Source organism: Mangifera indica, chromosome 7, assembly GCF_011075055.1.
Source record: "Mangifera indica cultivar Alphonso chromosome 7, CATAS_Mindica_2.1, whole genome shotgun sequence".
In the NCBI taxonomy this organism is placed as follows: domain Eukaryota; kingdom Viridiplantae; phylum Streptophyta; class Magnoliopsida; order Sapindales; family Anacardiaceae; genus Mangifera; species Mangifera indica.
Genome location: NC_058143.1, coordinates 16,410,020 through 16,426,133, shown reverse-complemented (window position 1 = coordinate 16,426,133; position 16,114 = coordinate 16,410,020). Strand labels below are relative to the sequence as shown.

Genomic DNA, 16,114 nt, shown 5'->3' with positions numbered 1-16,114 from the left:
TAGGATTCTTTGTGTAAACTGGAAATGTTTTGATCCATAAGAGAGATGAATAATGAGCGGACAATTTTCCCCTTTTAAGTCTAAAAAGTCAGTATGTGCACCTATCATTCACTTCTATTAATTAAAACTCAAATATAAAGGGGCAAAAAAAATCATTTTATATTAACCTAAAAACAACTATTTAAAAATATTTCAAATAATTAAAATATAGAAAACCATTTTTGTCACTGTTGCCCATATAAGCGAGATGATTATCCTGTTGTTTTGGTTGGATTTTGCCACTGTAATAGCTCTATTTGCATAACAAAATAACAACTTCAACAATAAAAAATCTTGTGTCATTGAGAAAAGATGTAACAAAACCCTCAAGCTTACCCAATTTCTTCTATTTCTGACTCCCCTGCCCATTTTATAAAAACCCTTAGCTAAATGTGGGATGGACTGGGCTCCTATCATGAGTTCTCCTGTTCGGGCTTGCTTCTGGGTCTATTGCTGATCCATCTCCAACTTCAAGTCTCTGACACCTTTTTTTTTTGTTTGGTAAGTAAATCAAAGAAAGGCCAATAGGCCTAAGATACAACCTAAGCACTTCTTGAATTTCTATCTCCACAAAAGCAAGATAGAAAAACAAGATAATAAGAACTATACCAAAAGATGTACATGGCTGTATAAACTAAAGACACAACACTGCGACCAAAGGCTATACAATAGCCACACACACAGCCGAATCAACCAAAGATAAGAATCTATTAATGAGTATAGCAAACTTCTCTTGGGGATCCAAATTTGTCCATCATTTCAAATCAACATCTTTGTATATCTGTAGTTGTCATCACTAAAAAGTAAACATACGAGTTAGAGGGTTAATAAAGAAAGCAACTGTGAGTTTCATATAGGAAAGTGACCATGACGTGATGTTTGTGAAGAACCTTGAGGCAACTAATTATTTGCTAGAAATAGAATATCAGAGATAGACAATGTAACACATAAATGCATCTTAACAATATCAGTAGTAAATATGAAATAAGAATGTGTGAATCTGACATCCCATTTTTTGTAAATAATTAGAAATGATGGATGGGCTCTTGGTACTTGACTAGTGCTTTGAGCAAAATGCTAAAGATAAAGTTGCTAGTTAGATGCAAAGATGCAAGTGTTGTGCAGTAATTAACAAATTTACGGCAGAGGTTTCAAATTCCCAGTTTTGATGCGCATTCATATAAAAATGAAGGCCACTATTTTCAGATTCCAAGAAGGACTGACCTACTAGTTTTACTACAATATGCAAAGGCAGATACACTCACATGTATAGTTTATTACATAAAAAGTTTAAATTAAGTGTGTACTAATTAGAATGGAAAATATGTATCTTCAGGTTGCCTAGCCTACACTACGACTTACTGAGCGCTCAGTTGTTTCTGCCACTTTAGCTCCCAACCTCACTGTCACCGTCCCTATCCCTAATGAATTTAGTACATGTATAGGATATTCAAAACAAAATGCACTGCATTGTGTATGTAGTAGGAAAAACCAGAGTTCAATCGAAATCACGTAGTCACTGTAATATGATGATTTAGAGAGGTTTCAAATTAAGAATTATTGTATAATGGTGACCTGAACTCAGTAAAAGGTTATTCAAATTCATAAAGTGTGGATTTGAAAGATGAACTTTTAAGGTGACTTTTAGTGGTAGCGGGGGAATTAAGCTACTCTATGGCGGTATCGACCTTTTAGAATACACTTAAGAAATGCATTGGTTAGGAGTTTGTCTGCTGGTTAGTATAATCAAACAAAACAAGTATGACTTGTGGGCGGAGGAACTTCTTGTGATTTGTCATGAAAATGCAACCAATGAGTATGCATGTCAAGTATCTGTCAACTAGAGTTTGTATTTAAAAAAAACTGTATTTAAGTTATAAAAAAAAGCAAACGCGTTTTTGGCATTCAAACAAACTGTATTTAGTGCGCTTTTATCTTGATCGGGTGGCCATAAGTTTCTTGGCCTTTTTTATTTATTTTTTAATTAGAAGCCTTATATTTGAGGATACATTCAGTCTTACCTTATCCATACCTCTTTCAAAGCTAGCTCTTGCTCTCTTAATTTGTTTCTTCCCAGAGCACATGGCCGAAGCAATTGTATTTAACAATATCGCCGAAGCAGTTGTATCTACAATTGCATCTGAAATTTTGAAGAAGATAGCTCCTCTTATAGGTGGGGAACTATCGTTGTTGTTGGGACTCGAAAATGATTTAAAAGGACTTCAGGGAACCATGACCTCCATCAGAGCAGTGCTGTTGGATGCCGAGAAAAAGCAGACTCAAGATCATCAGCTGCGCGACTGGCTTGGGAAGCTCAGAGATGTTCTTTTTGATGCTGAGGACGTTTTGGAAGACTTCCAGCTTCAAGCTTCCAAGAGACAACGGGGGAGCTCAGCATTAAAGGTATGTCAATGCTTTTCAAGCTGTAATCTTGTTAGAATTGGTCACAAGATCAAGGACATTAGAGAAAGGATAGATGAGATTGCACATGATAGGCTAAAATTTCATCTTGTTCAGAGTCATGGTGACGTTAGGCAAGTAATTCCAAAGGAGAGGGAGACTAATTTCCTCTTCCAAGCCTCTGATATCATCGGAAGAGAGGAGGAGAAAGAAAACATCATAAGCTTTTTGATGCAGCCAAACCAGGTTAATGTTTCCGTCATCCCTATTGTTGGAATTGGGGGTTTGGGTAAAACTACTCTTGCTAAAATGGTTTACAATGATGAAAGGGTTCAGCGGCAGTTTGAATTGAAAATGTGGGTATGTGTCTCATATGACTTTAGTGTTAGCAGGTTAATGAAAGAAATTATTTCCTCTGCAAAACATGAGAATTGTGCTAAGTTAAAAGCCGATGAAATACACAGGCGTTTGCAAGAAATTTTGGCTGATCAAAAGTTTTTACTTGTTTTAGACGATGTGTGGAATGAAAATCCACTTAAATGGATGGAACTGAAAAATGTTATGTTGAATGGTGTCGAGGGAAGTAAAATTATTGTGAGCACACGTAGCAAAAGAGTTGCCGAAATAATGGGCACTATTTCCCCACATTTGATACAGGGTCTTTCCTTACAGGATTCTTTATCATTGTTTAAGAAGTACACATTTAAAGATGGAGAAGGAAAACATTTTCCAAACCTCATCAAAATTGCAGAGGAAATTGTTGAAAAATGTAAAGGAGTTCCATTAGCTTTGAGAAGTTTAGGAAGTTTACTTTTTGCCAAAACCGATGAAGAAGAGTGGTTAAGAATAAAAAGAAGTGACATTTGGCAGCTGCAACAGGAGGAGGAAGGTATCTTACCAATATTGAAATTGAGTTATGATTATTTGCCGTCTCATTTGAAACGATGTTTTGCTTATCTTTCCTTATTTCCGAAAGACTTTTTATATGACAGTGATGATGTGACTGCATATTGGATTGCACATAGACTTCTTTCAATCTCTGATAATGAAGTTGAAGAGTTGGAAGATGTTGCTATGAGATGTATGAAAGATCTATGCTCTAGATGCTTCATAGAGGATTTTGAAGATAAAAATCATATATGGTATACATTTAAAATGCATGATCTTATGCACGATCTTGCAATATCAGTGGCAAAAAGTGAGTGTAGTGAGATAAAATCCAACAGCCAAATAGTTGATGGGATTGTGCGTCATTTTTCATTTATTGACTTAGATTCCCAAGATCAAAAACCTCTAGAAGTCCTAGTTAACAGATCAAAAACACTTCGATCTGTTATTGTTATGGAAAAATGCGTGCATATTGGTGTATCAATTATCAATACATGTTTACCCAAATTCAAGCACCTTCATCTGTTATCCTTAAAAGGGATAGATTTTAAAGTCCTGCCAAACTCTATTGGTACATTGATACATTTAAGATATCTTGACTTGAGATCTAATAACTTGTTGAAGAAACTCCCTGAATCTATTTGTCAGCTTCAGAAATTGGAAACATTTTTATTTAGAGGTTGTTCAGAGCTTGAGAAGTTGCCTCAAAAAATACAAAAAATGATCTCCCTTAGACACATGGAAATAACCACAAAAGAGCGAAATCTACGAGAAAATGGAATACAGTGTTTGAGTTCTCTTCGATATTTGCTTTTCACTGGATGCGAGAATCTGGTAACATTGCCTGAAGGAATGGAACTTCTCAAAGGCCTCCGAACATTGTATATTGGAGATTGTCCTCTGACCTCGTTGCCATATGGTATCAAGCACCTAAAGAGATTACAGAAGCTATGTATTGTGAGCTGCACAGAACTTAATTTGAAGATGGAATTTCGAGGAGAAGATGAAGATGAACTTCGGTTGGGAGTTCGAACATTTGTGATCTCCTACTTGCGGTCATTAGTGGATTTGCCTCAGCTTATTCTTCAAGGATCGGCAAACACTTTACAATGCTTGAGGATTGAATGGTGTGCCAATTTAGAAAAACTACCGGAGTGGCTGCAAAATCTCACATCACTTCAAACACTTGAGATTATTGATTGCCCGAGTTTGTCATGTCTTCCAGAAGGGATGCAACGCCTTACTGCCCTTAGACAACTAATGATTGAAGGTTGTCCTGCTCTGAGTGAAAGCTGCAGACGTGATGAGTCGAAGATTGCTCATGTCCCGAAAGTTCATCTTGATGACTAAATGTCATCCATGTTTTGATTCCTGCAAGCTTCCTGTATCCAGGTTCGCATCACACCAACATCTTTGTTCTCTGTTCTCATCTCGGTTGTATTTCACATCTGTTTGTTATGCGTGCTTGAATATTTTACTTTTCCTTTGTACCATGACATTTATTGTGTGCTAAGTTTCATTACATCCTCTTATTCCCAGTATTTCCTTTTTGTTAAATTTTCTTCTTATCAACCAGAAAATTTAATTTGCAATTCACTATTGTTATTAATTCAAAAATGTATAAGATATTCAATGCAAATTGCACTGCATGGATTTTGTATGTAAAAGATAAGTAGGAACAATCAAAAGTAAATCAAAACCATGTATTATCCATTAATTTAGAAAGGTTTCGAATTAAGAATTACTATATAGTGGTGACCCGAAACCTATTAGGGATGGATGACATGAATTGGGGGAATGTGGAGCAGCAAAGTTTGTGAAAAAAAGATATTGTTAAAATATATTATTGTAGAATAACATTGTTGCAACACACCAATTCAGCCACATCATTTGCTGTGAATCTGGGATGAATCTTAGATTATTCTGCCCTTGTACTCTTGTAGTCCAATTGTTTGAGCACTATTATAAAACTTAAATAAAATAAAATATAGTCTTTAAAAATTATAATATTATTTTAATTAATTCAAATCAAAGTTAAATTTGTCAAAACAAAGTATGTATACATAAGTTTGGTGAATTACGATTAGGTAAGGCTGAATATCAATATCCAATTAGCTAGCAAACCAGGACAAATTAAACTTAGCTAGCAAAACAAAGTATGTATATATAAGTTCAATGAAACTTTATTAATGACTTCACTTTTTAGTTGTGTGCATAACGGAGTGAGGCTAGAGAGTAAAAACACTCATGTCCACACCCTTTATTCTTTCAGCTCTAAGTTTTTTAGAAAATATTGTGGACACAGTTACATTAACATTTTGACATTAAATTTAAGAGAAATTATAGAAGCTTAAAACAGAGTCATCAACATTTTCCCATCAATGGTTGGTGCAAAAACACTTTTCCTCCTGTGGTTAATATTAATTTCATTTTTCTATCTAAATTGTAACTCTCTTGACAAAAAAGAGTTATATAAAAAGATAAATGCGTAATTTCTTGTTGAATTAAAAAAAAAAATTGATTGACTATGAAGCCTTGGGCTCTCTCTTTCTCTCTATATCTCATTTTCTGTCTATTTTCTCTCTTCCGAAATGTCTCTTTCTTTCCCTCAACCATTGACTGAAAATGAGATCTACCTACCAGCCTTCTAACCATATTTTGGTTGTTGTTTCCGACTGCTACTGTACCTCTAACATTACCAACTTTAAACCCATTTTTTCAACCATTCCTGATTGATATCACTATTTTGTTGTAACCGATCACCCTGGATTCACCACCATCAACTCTTTCCATCACTTTTCACCTCTAGTCATCATATAGCCACTATCACTGTTCATCATCCCCATCACCTTCCTTTTGATGCTCTTGTAAAGTCTGATTTGTAATAAATTAAGTTTTGTCTGATTGAAATTGAGATGAGGTTGAATTGATTGGTATACTTGTGACCGGCTAGAGTTTGATTGTGGTTTGATTATTATGGGAGAAGCTGTTTTTTTAAGGGAGAGCATTCATTCCGAAGGTGTTGTTTTATTGCCTCGCTCAATTTTTCCTGCCTATTTCCAGTAGCTCTCTAACTCTTACACCAGCCAATCTCTTAGCCATCAGCCCACCAACTGTTCACCGGTGGCATGCATTCAAACTCTTACTCCAGTCAAACAATTATTCACTTGCAGACACCTGCACCAGTAAACACTTCAACCTGCTACCGGCTCACTCTTACACCACTCAAACACAAACACCCTGTTCATAGCCGTAAACAGAATAACACATTGAACAAACTTTCTCCCGTCGACTATCTCTTTTGAACACTTTCATGCACCCATGAGTTGCAAATTTTGGTTGAAACCATTGTTGATAATAAGTTTATTTGTAAAGCTGAAACCATTGATGTGTAGGCTTCTGAAATTGCTAGAAACCAGTACTTATAGAATTCAGAAATCTCTATTGGCAATTTTTGTAAATGTTATAACATCAAGAATTAGAACAGGATTTCAGTCTCATGCTCTTCAGTATGTTATGTTGTAGAAGATGAAATTTTTTCCAGTTTTGTTTCTTTTTTATTTTTGGAATTTTAATGCAATTTAGAGTTGAGATAGTATTGTACTTTCAAAGTTGCTTTTTTTTTTTTTTTTTTTTTTTTTTTACATGAAGTTCTATCAAAGTTGGTGTTTTCAGTTGTCATCTTGGTATATAAGTTTTTAAGGAAATTTGTCAGTTTTTTATTTTTAATAACTAATTAAGATAAATGAGATAAGTTAATTATAAATTATTACATTAAGAGTATTTAAGTAATTTTATATTAATAAAAAGTCAACCTAAACCAGAAAAGCCCCTCAAGAATTATTAGAGTAATTCTTCCCATAAAGCAATGCCTTCATTGGACAACAAAGATATTAACAAAAATTTTATATCATATCAAATTCCGATAAACAACTTTGATATTAATTATTGGAAACTTATAAAATCTCTATACAAATTTTTTTCCCACAAGTACTTTATACAAAAGAAATTCTATAATATTTTTTCATGAAATGTGAGTAGACGAGTTTTTAGGTTTGATTAGCACTTGTGAATGGCATCTAGCACGGGAAAAAAAATGAAGAATTTACAAACTTGGATAAACTGGCTGACTCAAGAACATTGTTAGTTCAAGCTTATGGTGCAACATTGTTGTCCAGTTGAAGTATATATAATATATAGTCATGCATTGACATAAAATTTTATTCAAATCAGTCTTCTCATTGTGTAACAAGATTTGAGATCTTTTCACATACATTTATTACAGTTTTATAATACTTTCGTGTACAGGGGAAATGTTATAATCCACAAGAAATATGAATAATGAAAGGTCAAATGATTATTTCCCATCTAAATTTTGATGAAACAATAATTTTTTACTGTTTAACTCTAAAAAGTCAGTATGTTCATATATCATTTTCTTATATTAATTAAAATTTTTATATAAAAAAGGAAAAAAAATCATTTTTTATGATCTTTAAAACAACTGTATACAAATATTTCAAATAATTAAATTATAGAAAACCATTTTTGGGTCATTATTGTTGCCGATGTAAGTGAAATGATTAACCTGTTGTTTTGGTTGGATTTTACCATCGTAATTGCACTTAAACTTCAATATCAAATTGGATGGAAGCTCATCCCACGAAAAGAAATAATAATTTTTCATTTTAGAGAGAGAGAGGGAAAGGCTTGTTGTCGAACCAAACTCCATTTTTTTATCGATCTACAAATCAAATTAAGATGCCATCGAGTGCCCCACTAAGGCACCTCAAAATATAACCCCAATACCTTGAAATCCTTCACTTGAAACCCTAACCCCTTTGCAATTGCTTCCTTCAAATCCTAATTAAAAAAGTTACTAATTAAATGTGTTGCATAAGATTATTAATACGATTTAATTAAGCTCATGAGTGATTCTTGCAATTGATTTATCAAAAGTGTAGGAAAGAGTAATTGGAACTAGGATAAGAAGAGTAAATAACCATTCGAGAGAAAAAAACGTATCTAAACAAAAAATTGAAGTGGTGTGAATAGATACTTGAGAAAGAAGATTTTATATTTTATATTTTTTTATTATTATTAATATTTTTTAAATATGTTTTAAATAGTTGTTTTAAGATTAATCTCAACATCTTCAATACTCTTTTTTCACATGAAGTACAACAAACTATATACAATCATTGCCATAATGAAAATAAAAATAGGAAAAAAATTATTAAATGGAATTTGGCAAAGCAACTAACTGGACTATTTGCATAACAAAATAACAACTCCACAATAAAAAATCTTGTGTCATTGATAAAGCTGTAAACAAAAGTTACAAAACCCTCAAGCTGACCTAATTTCTTCCTATTTCTAGCTCCCCTTTGCTACATGTGGGATGGACTGGGCTCCCACCACGAGTTTCTCTGTTTGGGCTTGCTTCTAGGTTCCTTGCTGATCCGCATCTCCAACTTCAATTCCCTAACACTTCCCGATGCTTCAAACACAACCTTGTTCTCAACAGTCCCTATACTATTGAAGTCTTCAAAATCTAGAAACTGGCATAGTCTAAATATGTTCCTTGTTGTTGTACCAGCACTTGTTTAATGAGCTTACCCTGGAGCCATTTTATCTTTTCCCCTGTTACTACCCAATGAATATTATTTTCCCCCAGGGAATCAAATCTTTGAAAAAAATGTTGAAACCCAGCTTCATAATCCTAAATGGGATATTGTTGCGGAGAAATAATCTGATACCAAATAAATAATTTCATGTATAATTAGGAAGGATCGTCGAAATTTCATTTGACAAAACATTGTAATCCATTTTTTCTAAAGACCCGAAAGTCAATTATTTATAAAAAGGGAAAAGGACTATTTCCCACCTATTTTTTAGGCCGATTTCAAACTGATACCCATGGCAGATCAAAATCCACTTTCTCCACCCATGACCAAACTGCCGTCCAATTTCTCAGTTAGGGATAGGGGTAAAATCGATATTTTACTGTTTAAAACCTCAAAACTTTAAAATTACACCATTTCCCCCCTCTAGGTTTTAAAAACTAACAACTCAACCCATCCTCAAAGTTTAAAAAGTTTAGATTTCACCCCTAAGGTTTGTTTCGTTCTCCGGCCACCACTGACGGCCAACCCATTCCACCGATCTCTCATCTCTGACGACAAAGGACGACGAAGGATGACCCTTCGTCGTCAAGATCTAGACGATGAAGCATCGTCCAAATTTGGAAGAACAAACGAAGGATGACGCTTCGTCTTCCTTCGTCGTCGCGTCTGAACGACGCAACGAGCGACGAAGGATGACAAAGCGTCGTCCTTCGTCGTCTGGGTGGAGCGACGAAGAGATTTCCGTCTCTTCGTCGCATCGTGCGATGAAGAGATCTCCGTCGTACCGTGCGATGGGAAGATAAAAATCTCTTCGTCGCACCACCTTTGTCGCACCAGGAGAAGGAGGAGGTCGGTGACGACGTCGGAAGATAAAGTTGAAGAACGGGGGTGAAACTGCTATTTTTGAAAGTTATGGGGGACAACTGCGTTTTGAAAAATATAGAAACCCTAGGTTTGGGGGTGAAAATGTTACTTTTTAAATTTTAAAAACTTTAGGTAAAGTGAAATGTTAGTTTCTAAAACCTATGGGGGTGAAAAGTAATAAAGTTTATAATTTTTAATATAAACAGTAAAATAATTATTTTACCCCTCCCTTTAACAGTAAAAATAGACGGCAGTTTAGTCATGGGTGGAAAAAGTGGATTTTGATCTATCTTTGGTATAGGTTTGAGATTGGGGTAAAAAAAATGGGTGGGAAATAGTCCTTTACCCTTATAAAAAAAGCAAATGCGTTTTTGGCATTCAAACAAACCGGGGGTCGGTGTCAATCACTTCAATTTAGTGCGCTTTTATCTTGATCGGGTGGCCATAAGTTTCTTGGCCTTTTTTTTTTTTTTAATTAGAAGCTTTATATTTGAGGATACATTCAGTCTTACCTTATCCATACCTCTTTCAAAGCTAGTTCTTGCTCTCTTAGTTTGTTTCTTCCCAGAGCACATGGCCGAAGCAATTGTATTTAACAATATCGCCGAAGCAATTGTATCTACAATTGCATCTGAAATTTTGAAGAAGATAGCTCCTCTTATAGGTGGGGAACTATCGTTGTTGTTGGGACTCGAAAATGATTTAAAAGGACTTCAGGGAACCATGACCTCCATCAGAGCAGTGCTGTTGGATGCCGAGAAAAAGCAGACTCAAGATCATCAGCTGCGCGACTGGCTTGGGAAGCTCAGAGATGTTCTTTTTGATGCTGAGGACGTTTTGGAAGACTTCCAGCTTCAAGCTTCCAAGAGACAACGGGGGAGCTCAGCATTAAAGGTATGTCAATGCTTTTCAAGCTGTAATCTTGTTAGAATTGGTCACAACATCAAGGACATTAGAGAAAGATTAGATAAGATCGCAGATGATAGGCTAAAATTTCATCTTGTTGAGAGTCAAGTTGACGTTGTTAGGCAAGTAATTCCAAAGGATAGGGAGACTAATTCCTTCTTCCAAGCCTCTGATATCGTGGGAAGAGAGAAGGATAAAGAAAACATTATAAGCTTTTTGACACAGCCTACCCACGATAATGTTTCTGTCATCCCTATTGTTGGAATTGGGGGTTTGGGTAAAACTACTCTTTCTAAAATGGTTTACAATGATGAAAGAGTTAAGCGGCAATTTGAATTAAAAATGTGGGTATGTGTCTCAGATGACTTTAGTGTTAGCAGGTTAATGAAAGAAATTATTTATTCTGCAAAACATGAGGATTGTGCTAAGTTAAAAGGTGATGAAATACCCAGGCGTTTGCAAAAAATTTTGGCTGGTAAAAAGTTTTTGCTTGTCTTAGATGATGTGTGGAATGAACAACGACAGAAATGGGTGGAATTGAAAGATGTACTGTTGAATGGTGTCGAGGGGAGTAAAATTATTGTAAGCACACGTAGCAAAAGAGTTGCTGAAATAATGGGCACCATTTCCCCACATTTGATACAGGGTCTCTCCCTTGAGGATTCTTTATCATTGTTTAAAAAGTGCGCATTTGAAGATGGAGAAGGGAAAGATTTTCCAAACCTCATTAAAATTACAGAGAACATTGTCAGAAAATGTAAAGGAGTTCCGTTAGCTGTGAGAAGTTTAGGAAGCTTACTTTTTGCCAATACCGATGAAGAGGAGTGGTTGAGAATAAAAGGAAGTGACATCTGGCAGCTAAAACAGGAGAAGGAAGACATCTTACCAGTATTAAAATTGAGCTATGATTATTTGCCGTCTCACTTGAAGCGATGTTTTGCTTATCTGTCTTTATTTCCGAAGAACTTTTTATATGATAGTGATGATGTGACCACATATTGGATTGCACATGGACTTCTTTCAATCTCTAATAATGAAACTGAAGAGTTAGAAGATGTTGCTATGAGATGTATGAAAGATTTATGGTCAAGATGCTTCATAGAGGATTTTGAAGATACAGATCATTTATATTATACATTTAAAATGCATGATCTTATGCACGATCTTGCAATATTAGTGGCAAAAAGTGAGTGTAGTGAGATAAAATCCAACAGCCAAATAGTTGATGGGAGTGTCCGTCATTTTTCATTTATTGACTTACATTCCGAAGATCAAAAACCTCTAGAAGTCCTAGTTAACAGATCAAAAACACTTCGATCTGTTATTGTTATGGAAAAATGCGAACATATTGGTGTATCAATTATCAATACATATCTATCCAAATTTAAGCATCTTCATCTGTTATCCTTAAAAGGGATAGATTTTAAAGTCTTGCCAAGCTCTATTAGTACATTGATACATTTAAGATATCTTGACTTAAGATATAATAGATCGTTGAAGAAACTCCCTGAATCTATTTGTCAGCTTCAAAAATTAAAAACGTTTTTATTTAGACGTTGTTCAGGGCTCGAGAAGTTGCCTAAAAAAATACAAAAAATGATCTCCCTTAGACACGTGGAAATAACCACAAAAGAGCAAAATCTACGAGAAAACGGAATACAGTGTTTGAGTTCTCTTCGATATTTGTTTTTCCATGAATGCGAGAATCTGGTAACATTGCCTGAAGGAATGGAACGTCTCAAAGGCCTCCGAACATTGTATATTGGAGGTTGTCCTCTGAACTCGTTGCCATATGGTATCAAGGACCTAAAGAGATTACAGAAGCTATATATTGCGAGCTGCAGAAAACTTAATTTGAAGATGGAATTTCGAGGAGAAGACGAAGATGAACTTCGGTTGGGAGTTCGAACATTTGTGATCGATGACTTGCCGTCATTAGTGGATTTGCCTCAGCTTATTCTTCAAGGATCGGCAAACACTTTACAATGCTTGAGGATTGAAAGGTGTCCCAAATTAGTATATCTACCGGAGTGGCTGCAAAATCTCACATCACTTCAAACACTTGAGATTATTAATTGTCCGAGTTTGTGGCGTCTTCCAGAAGGGATGCAACGCCTTACTGCCCTCAGACAACTGAAGATTAAAGATTGTCCTGATCTGAGTGAAAGCTGCAGACTTGATGAGTCGAAGATTGCTCATGTCCGGAAAGTTCATCTTGATGAATAAATTTCATCTATGTTTTGATTCCTGCAAGCTTCCTGTGTCCAGGTTCGCATCACATGAACTTCTTTGTTCTCTGTTCTCATCTCGGTTGTATTTCATATCTGTTTGTTACGCGTGCTTGAATATTTTACTTTTCCTTTGTACCATGACATTTATTGTGTGCTAAGTTTCATTACATCCTCTTATTCCCAGTATTTCCTTTTTCTGTTAAATTTGCTTCTTATCAACCAGAAAATTTAATTTGCAATTCACTATTGTTATTAATTCAAACATGTATATGATATTCAATGCAAATTGCACTGCAGGGATTTTGTATGCAAAAGATAAGTAGGAACAATCAAAAGTAAATCAAAATCATGTATTATCTATTAATTTAGAAAGGTTTCGAATTAAGAATTACTATATAATGGTGACATGTTAGGGATTACATGAATTGGGGAAATGTGGAGCAGCAAAGTTTGTGAAAAAAGATATTGTTAAAATATATTATTGTAGAAGAAGATAGTTGCAACACACCAATTCAGCCATACCATTTACTGTGAATCTGGGATGAATCATTGATTTTTCTGCCTTTGTACTCTTGTAGTCCAACTGTTTGAGCACTATTATAAAATTTTAATAAAATAAAATATAGTATTTAAAGTTATATTATTATTTTAATTAATTCAAATCAAAGTTAAATTTGTCAAAACAGAGTGTGTATATGTATGTATATAAGTTAGGTGAATTTGAATTAGGTAAGGCTGAATATCATATCCAATTAGCCAGAAAACCAGGACAAAACATTGAATTAAAAAAAGAGTTATATAACAAGATAAATGCGTAATTTCTTATTGAATTAAAAAAAATTGATTGACTATGAAGCCTTAGGCTCTCTTTTTCTCTCTATATCTCATTTTCTCCCTATTTTCTCTCTTTCAAACTCTCTCTTTCTTAGGGCTTTGAAAAAGAGGTCCGAGGTTTTACTACTCACTTGATAGGGTATCATTAGCCTAAAGTCTTATCAACAAGTGTATTGGATGTACTTTTATAATAGACATTTTAGATATCGTATGTTTTCATTAGGTGTTTAGGATGTTAATGTATATTATTTGATATTAGTCATCCGGGATAACACTGTCAATGAAGATTGGGCATTAGGTGTCAAAATGATTCAGATAGACATTTAAAATGCTGAGAAAACATTCGAGATTATCACATTAAAACTAATAATGAAACACATGTTTATTGTTTTGAGTTTTGTGCAAAGTGTTGAGAGGTCACATACTTACCGAGTGTTTATCACTTATCATGTTCTTTTTACGGTTTTGTAGGTTGGTACTTAGATGAGCAGGACGACGAGGGATCCAACGAATCAATTCAGGATTTTCCATGGGGCAGGGGGTACTTCAATCATTGTGTTTGTGGACCTTATTTACGTAACTATTGAGTTTGTTTTATGCACTGTTATTATGTAATTTGGATTTCAAATACCCTGTAATTTGTAAATGATTACTACGTATTAGTATTGAACTATTGATATGATAGTTTTTTTCAATGTGTTTACACTTTTTTACACATTGCATGATATTTATGTTGTAAGTCATGCTTTTATTTTTATTATCTATTGGGATAAAAGATTTAAGTTAATACGTTTTTTAGAGTTTATATACAAAAATTTTGAGTGGAGAGATCAAAGGATTCCTGTCTATCTCACTACCCTGAAATTTGTGATGTAGAGTTAAGTTATTATTACTTCATGAAAAACTTCTCAACTATTTCAGTTGTTATTGAGAATTGATGTCTGATTTGATTACTTATGAAGATATCGGGTTTCAAATTCACATTTTTGCACAGGAACTCAGTCTTTAGTAAATATGTCACTAATTTTAAAATTATACACATCCTGACTACGGATATGCATATGTTATAAGGTCAAAGTTTTGTGTTCATTCCAAGAAACATCCTGCTACACTTGGACAAGAAATGCAATACTTTTCAGAGGCCCACTGTTAATTTTACATATGAAGCAGAAACTTGGTAAATCAGGAAGTATCGTCCCTGGAGAGTTTGACCGTTAATTCAGGGATTTCATGCACAAAGGTATGAATTTAAATATTTTGTGACTATACTTTAAAATTAAATTTTTGACTTAATTAATATAATAATTATAAGATTTGTCATTATATCTGAAATTTTATTTATTCAATATCATTAGTTTAGTCCTGAAAAAGTAATTTAATTCAAATAGGATTTTTTATTTTAAAAAAAAGAAAAACGAAGAAGTACCCGCTCCAATTAATAAAGTATATGTCACATTACCTATATTTTATAATTCAAATACCAGATTCATGTAATAACCTCCATTATCATTTATTTTAACATCATAGCATGGCTGCATGTGTAAATAGGCATATATTTTCCTTAAAAAGCAGAACCATTAGTAAAGCACTAAACATTTGATATCAAAGTTTATGAGCATGGGCCGGGTGAAGTTAAAGGATCAACTTGAGCCTTTTTTTTTTTTTTTTCTGCACATGAATTGAATGGGCTCTCAAGCTTAAAGGGGCACGACTCAATTCCAATCCTGTGCATAAGAAGGGTCGTGCCCTCCACCATGACAAAACCTTTGCTGAAATATCACTCGTAATCCTAAACTATATCGATGAGTTATGGAAGCAGAAGTACCATTTGTTGACTCAAGATCCATGTGACAGAGCCTTGGCTCGCTTCTGAGCTAAAATTTGCTGATGAAAAGGTACTCAATATATGTGTGTGTGTGTGTGTTCGAATTTAATTAGAGTTTGATCATGGAAGCACACAGAGCTTGCTGCCAACTACAGGAGAAGGGAAGGAGAAAGCAATGGAGTGTGCAATAGAACTATTTGCATGTATATCTTGAGAAGCTAATAGAAGGAAACAAGTATTTTGGAGAATAAATTGGATAAAGCAATACTATGTGTACATATTTTTTGTATACAATTTGAGTATACAGATAATGTATCATTGTGTGATTATATACTATTTTATCTTTAAATCAAACTCATTTAATTATATGATAACAAATCATTTATGTAAAATATATATATATGTATAATTTTAGTAAATAAGATATTTGGATTTAGTATTAACATCAAGGTTATCCTCAGTTTGAAGTTCATATTTATAATTTTATTTTTAGTTGTCTT

At 34.2% G+C, this 16,114-nt stretch overlaps 2 protein-coding genes across 2 annotated transcripts; both read left to right on the top strand.

The window, feature by feature from the left end:
* The first annotated feature begins 2,121 nt into the window (after positions 1-2,121).
* Positions 2,122-4,677, top strand: LOC123221525 (disease resistance protein RGA2-like). The gene has a single exon (XM_044644359.1). The coding sequence runs from the start codon at positions 2,122-2,124 to the stop codon at positions 4,675-4,677; it is 2,556 nt and encodes an 851-aa protein (XP_044500294.1).
* A 5,606-nt stretch (positions 4,678-10,283) lies between these two features.
* On the top strand, positions 10,284-14,484 carry LOC123221356 (disease resistance protein RGA2-like). Its single transcript, XM_044644204.1, has 2 exons — positions 10,284-12,992; positions 14,261-14,484. Exon 1 carries the CDS (start codon positions 10,392-10,394, stop codon positions 12,948-12,950), a length of 2,559 nt encoding a protein of 852 aa, XP_044500139.1. The 5' UTR covers positions 10,284-10,391; the 3' UTR covers positions 12,951-12,992; positions 14,261-14,484.
* Positions 14,485-16,114: the final 1,630 nt, after the last annotated feature.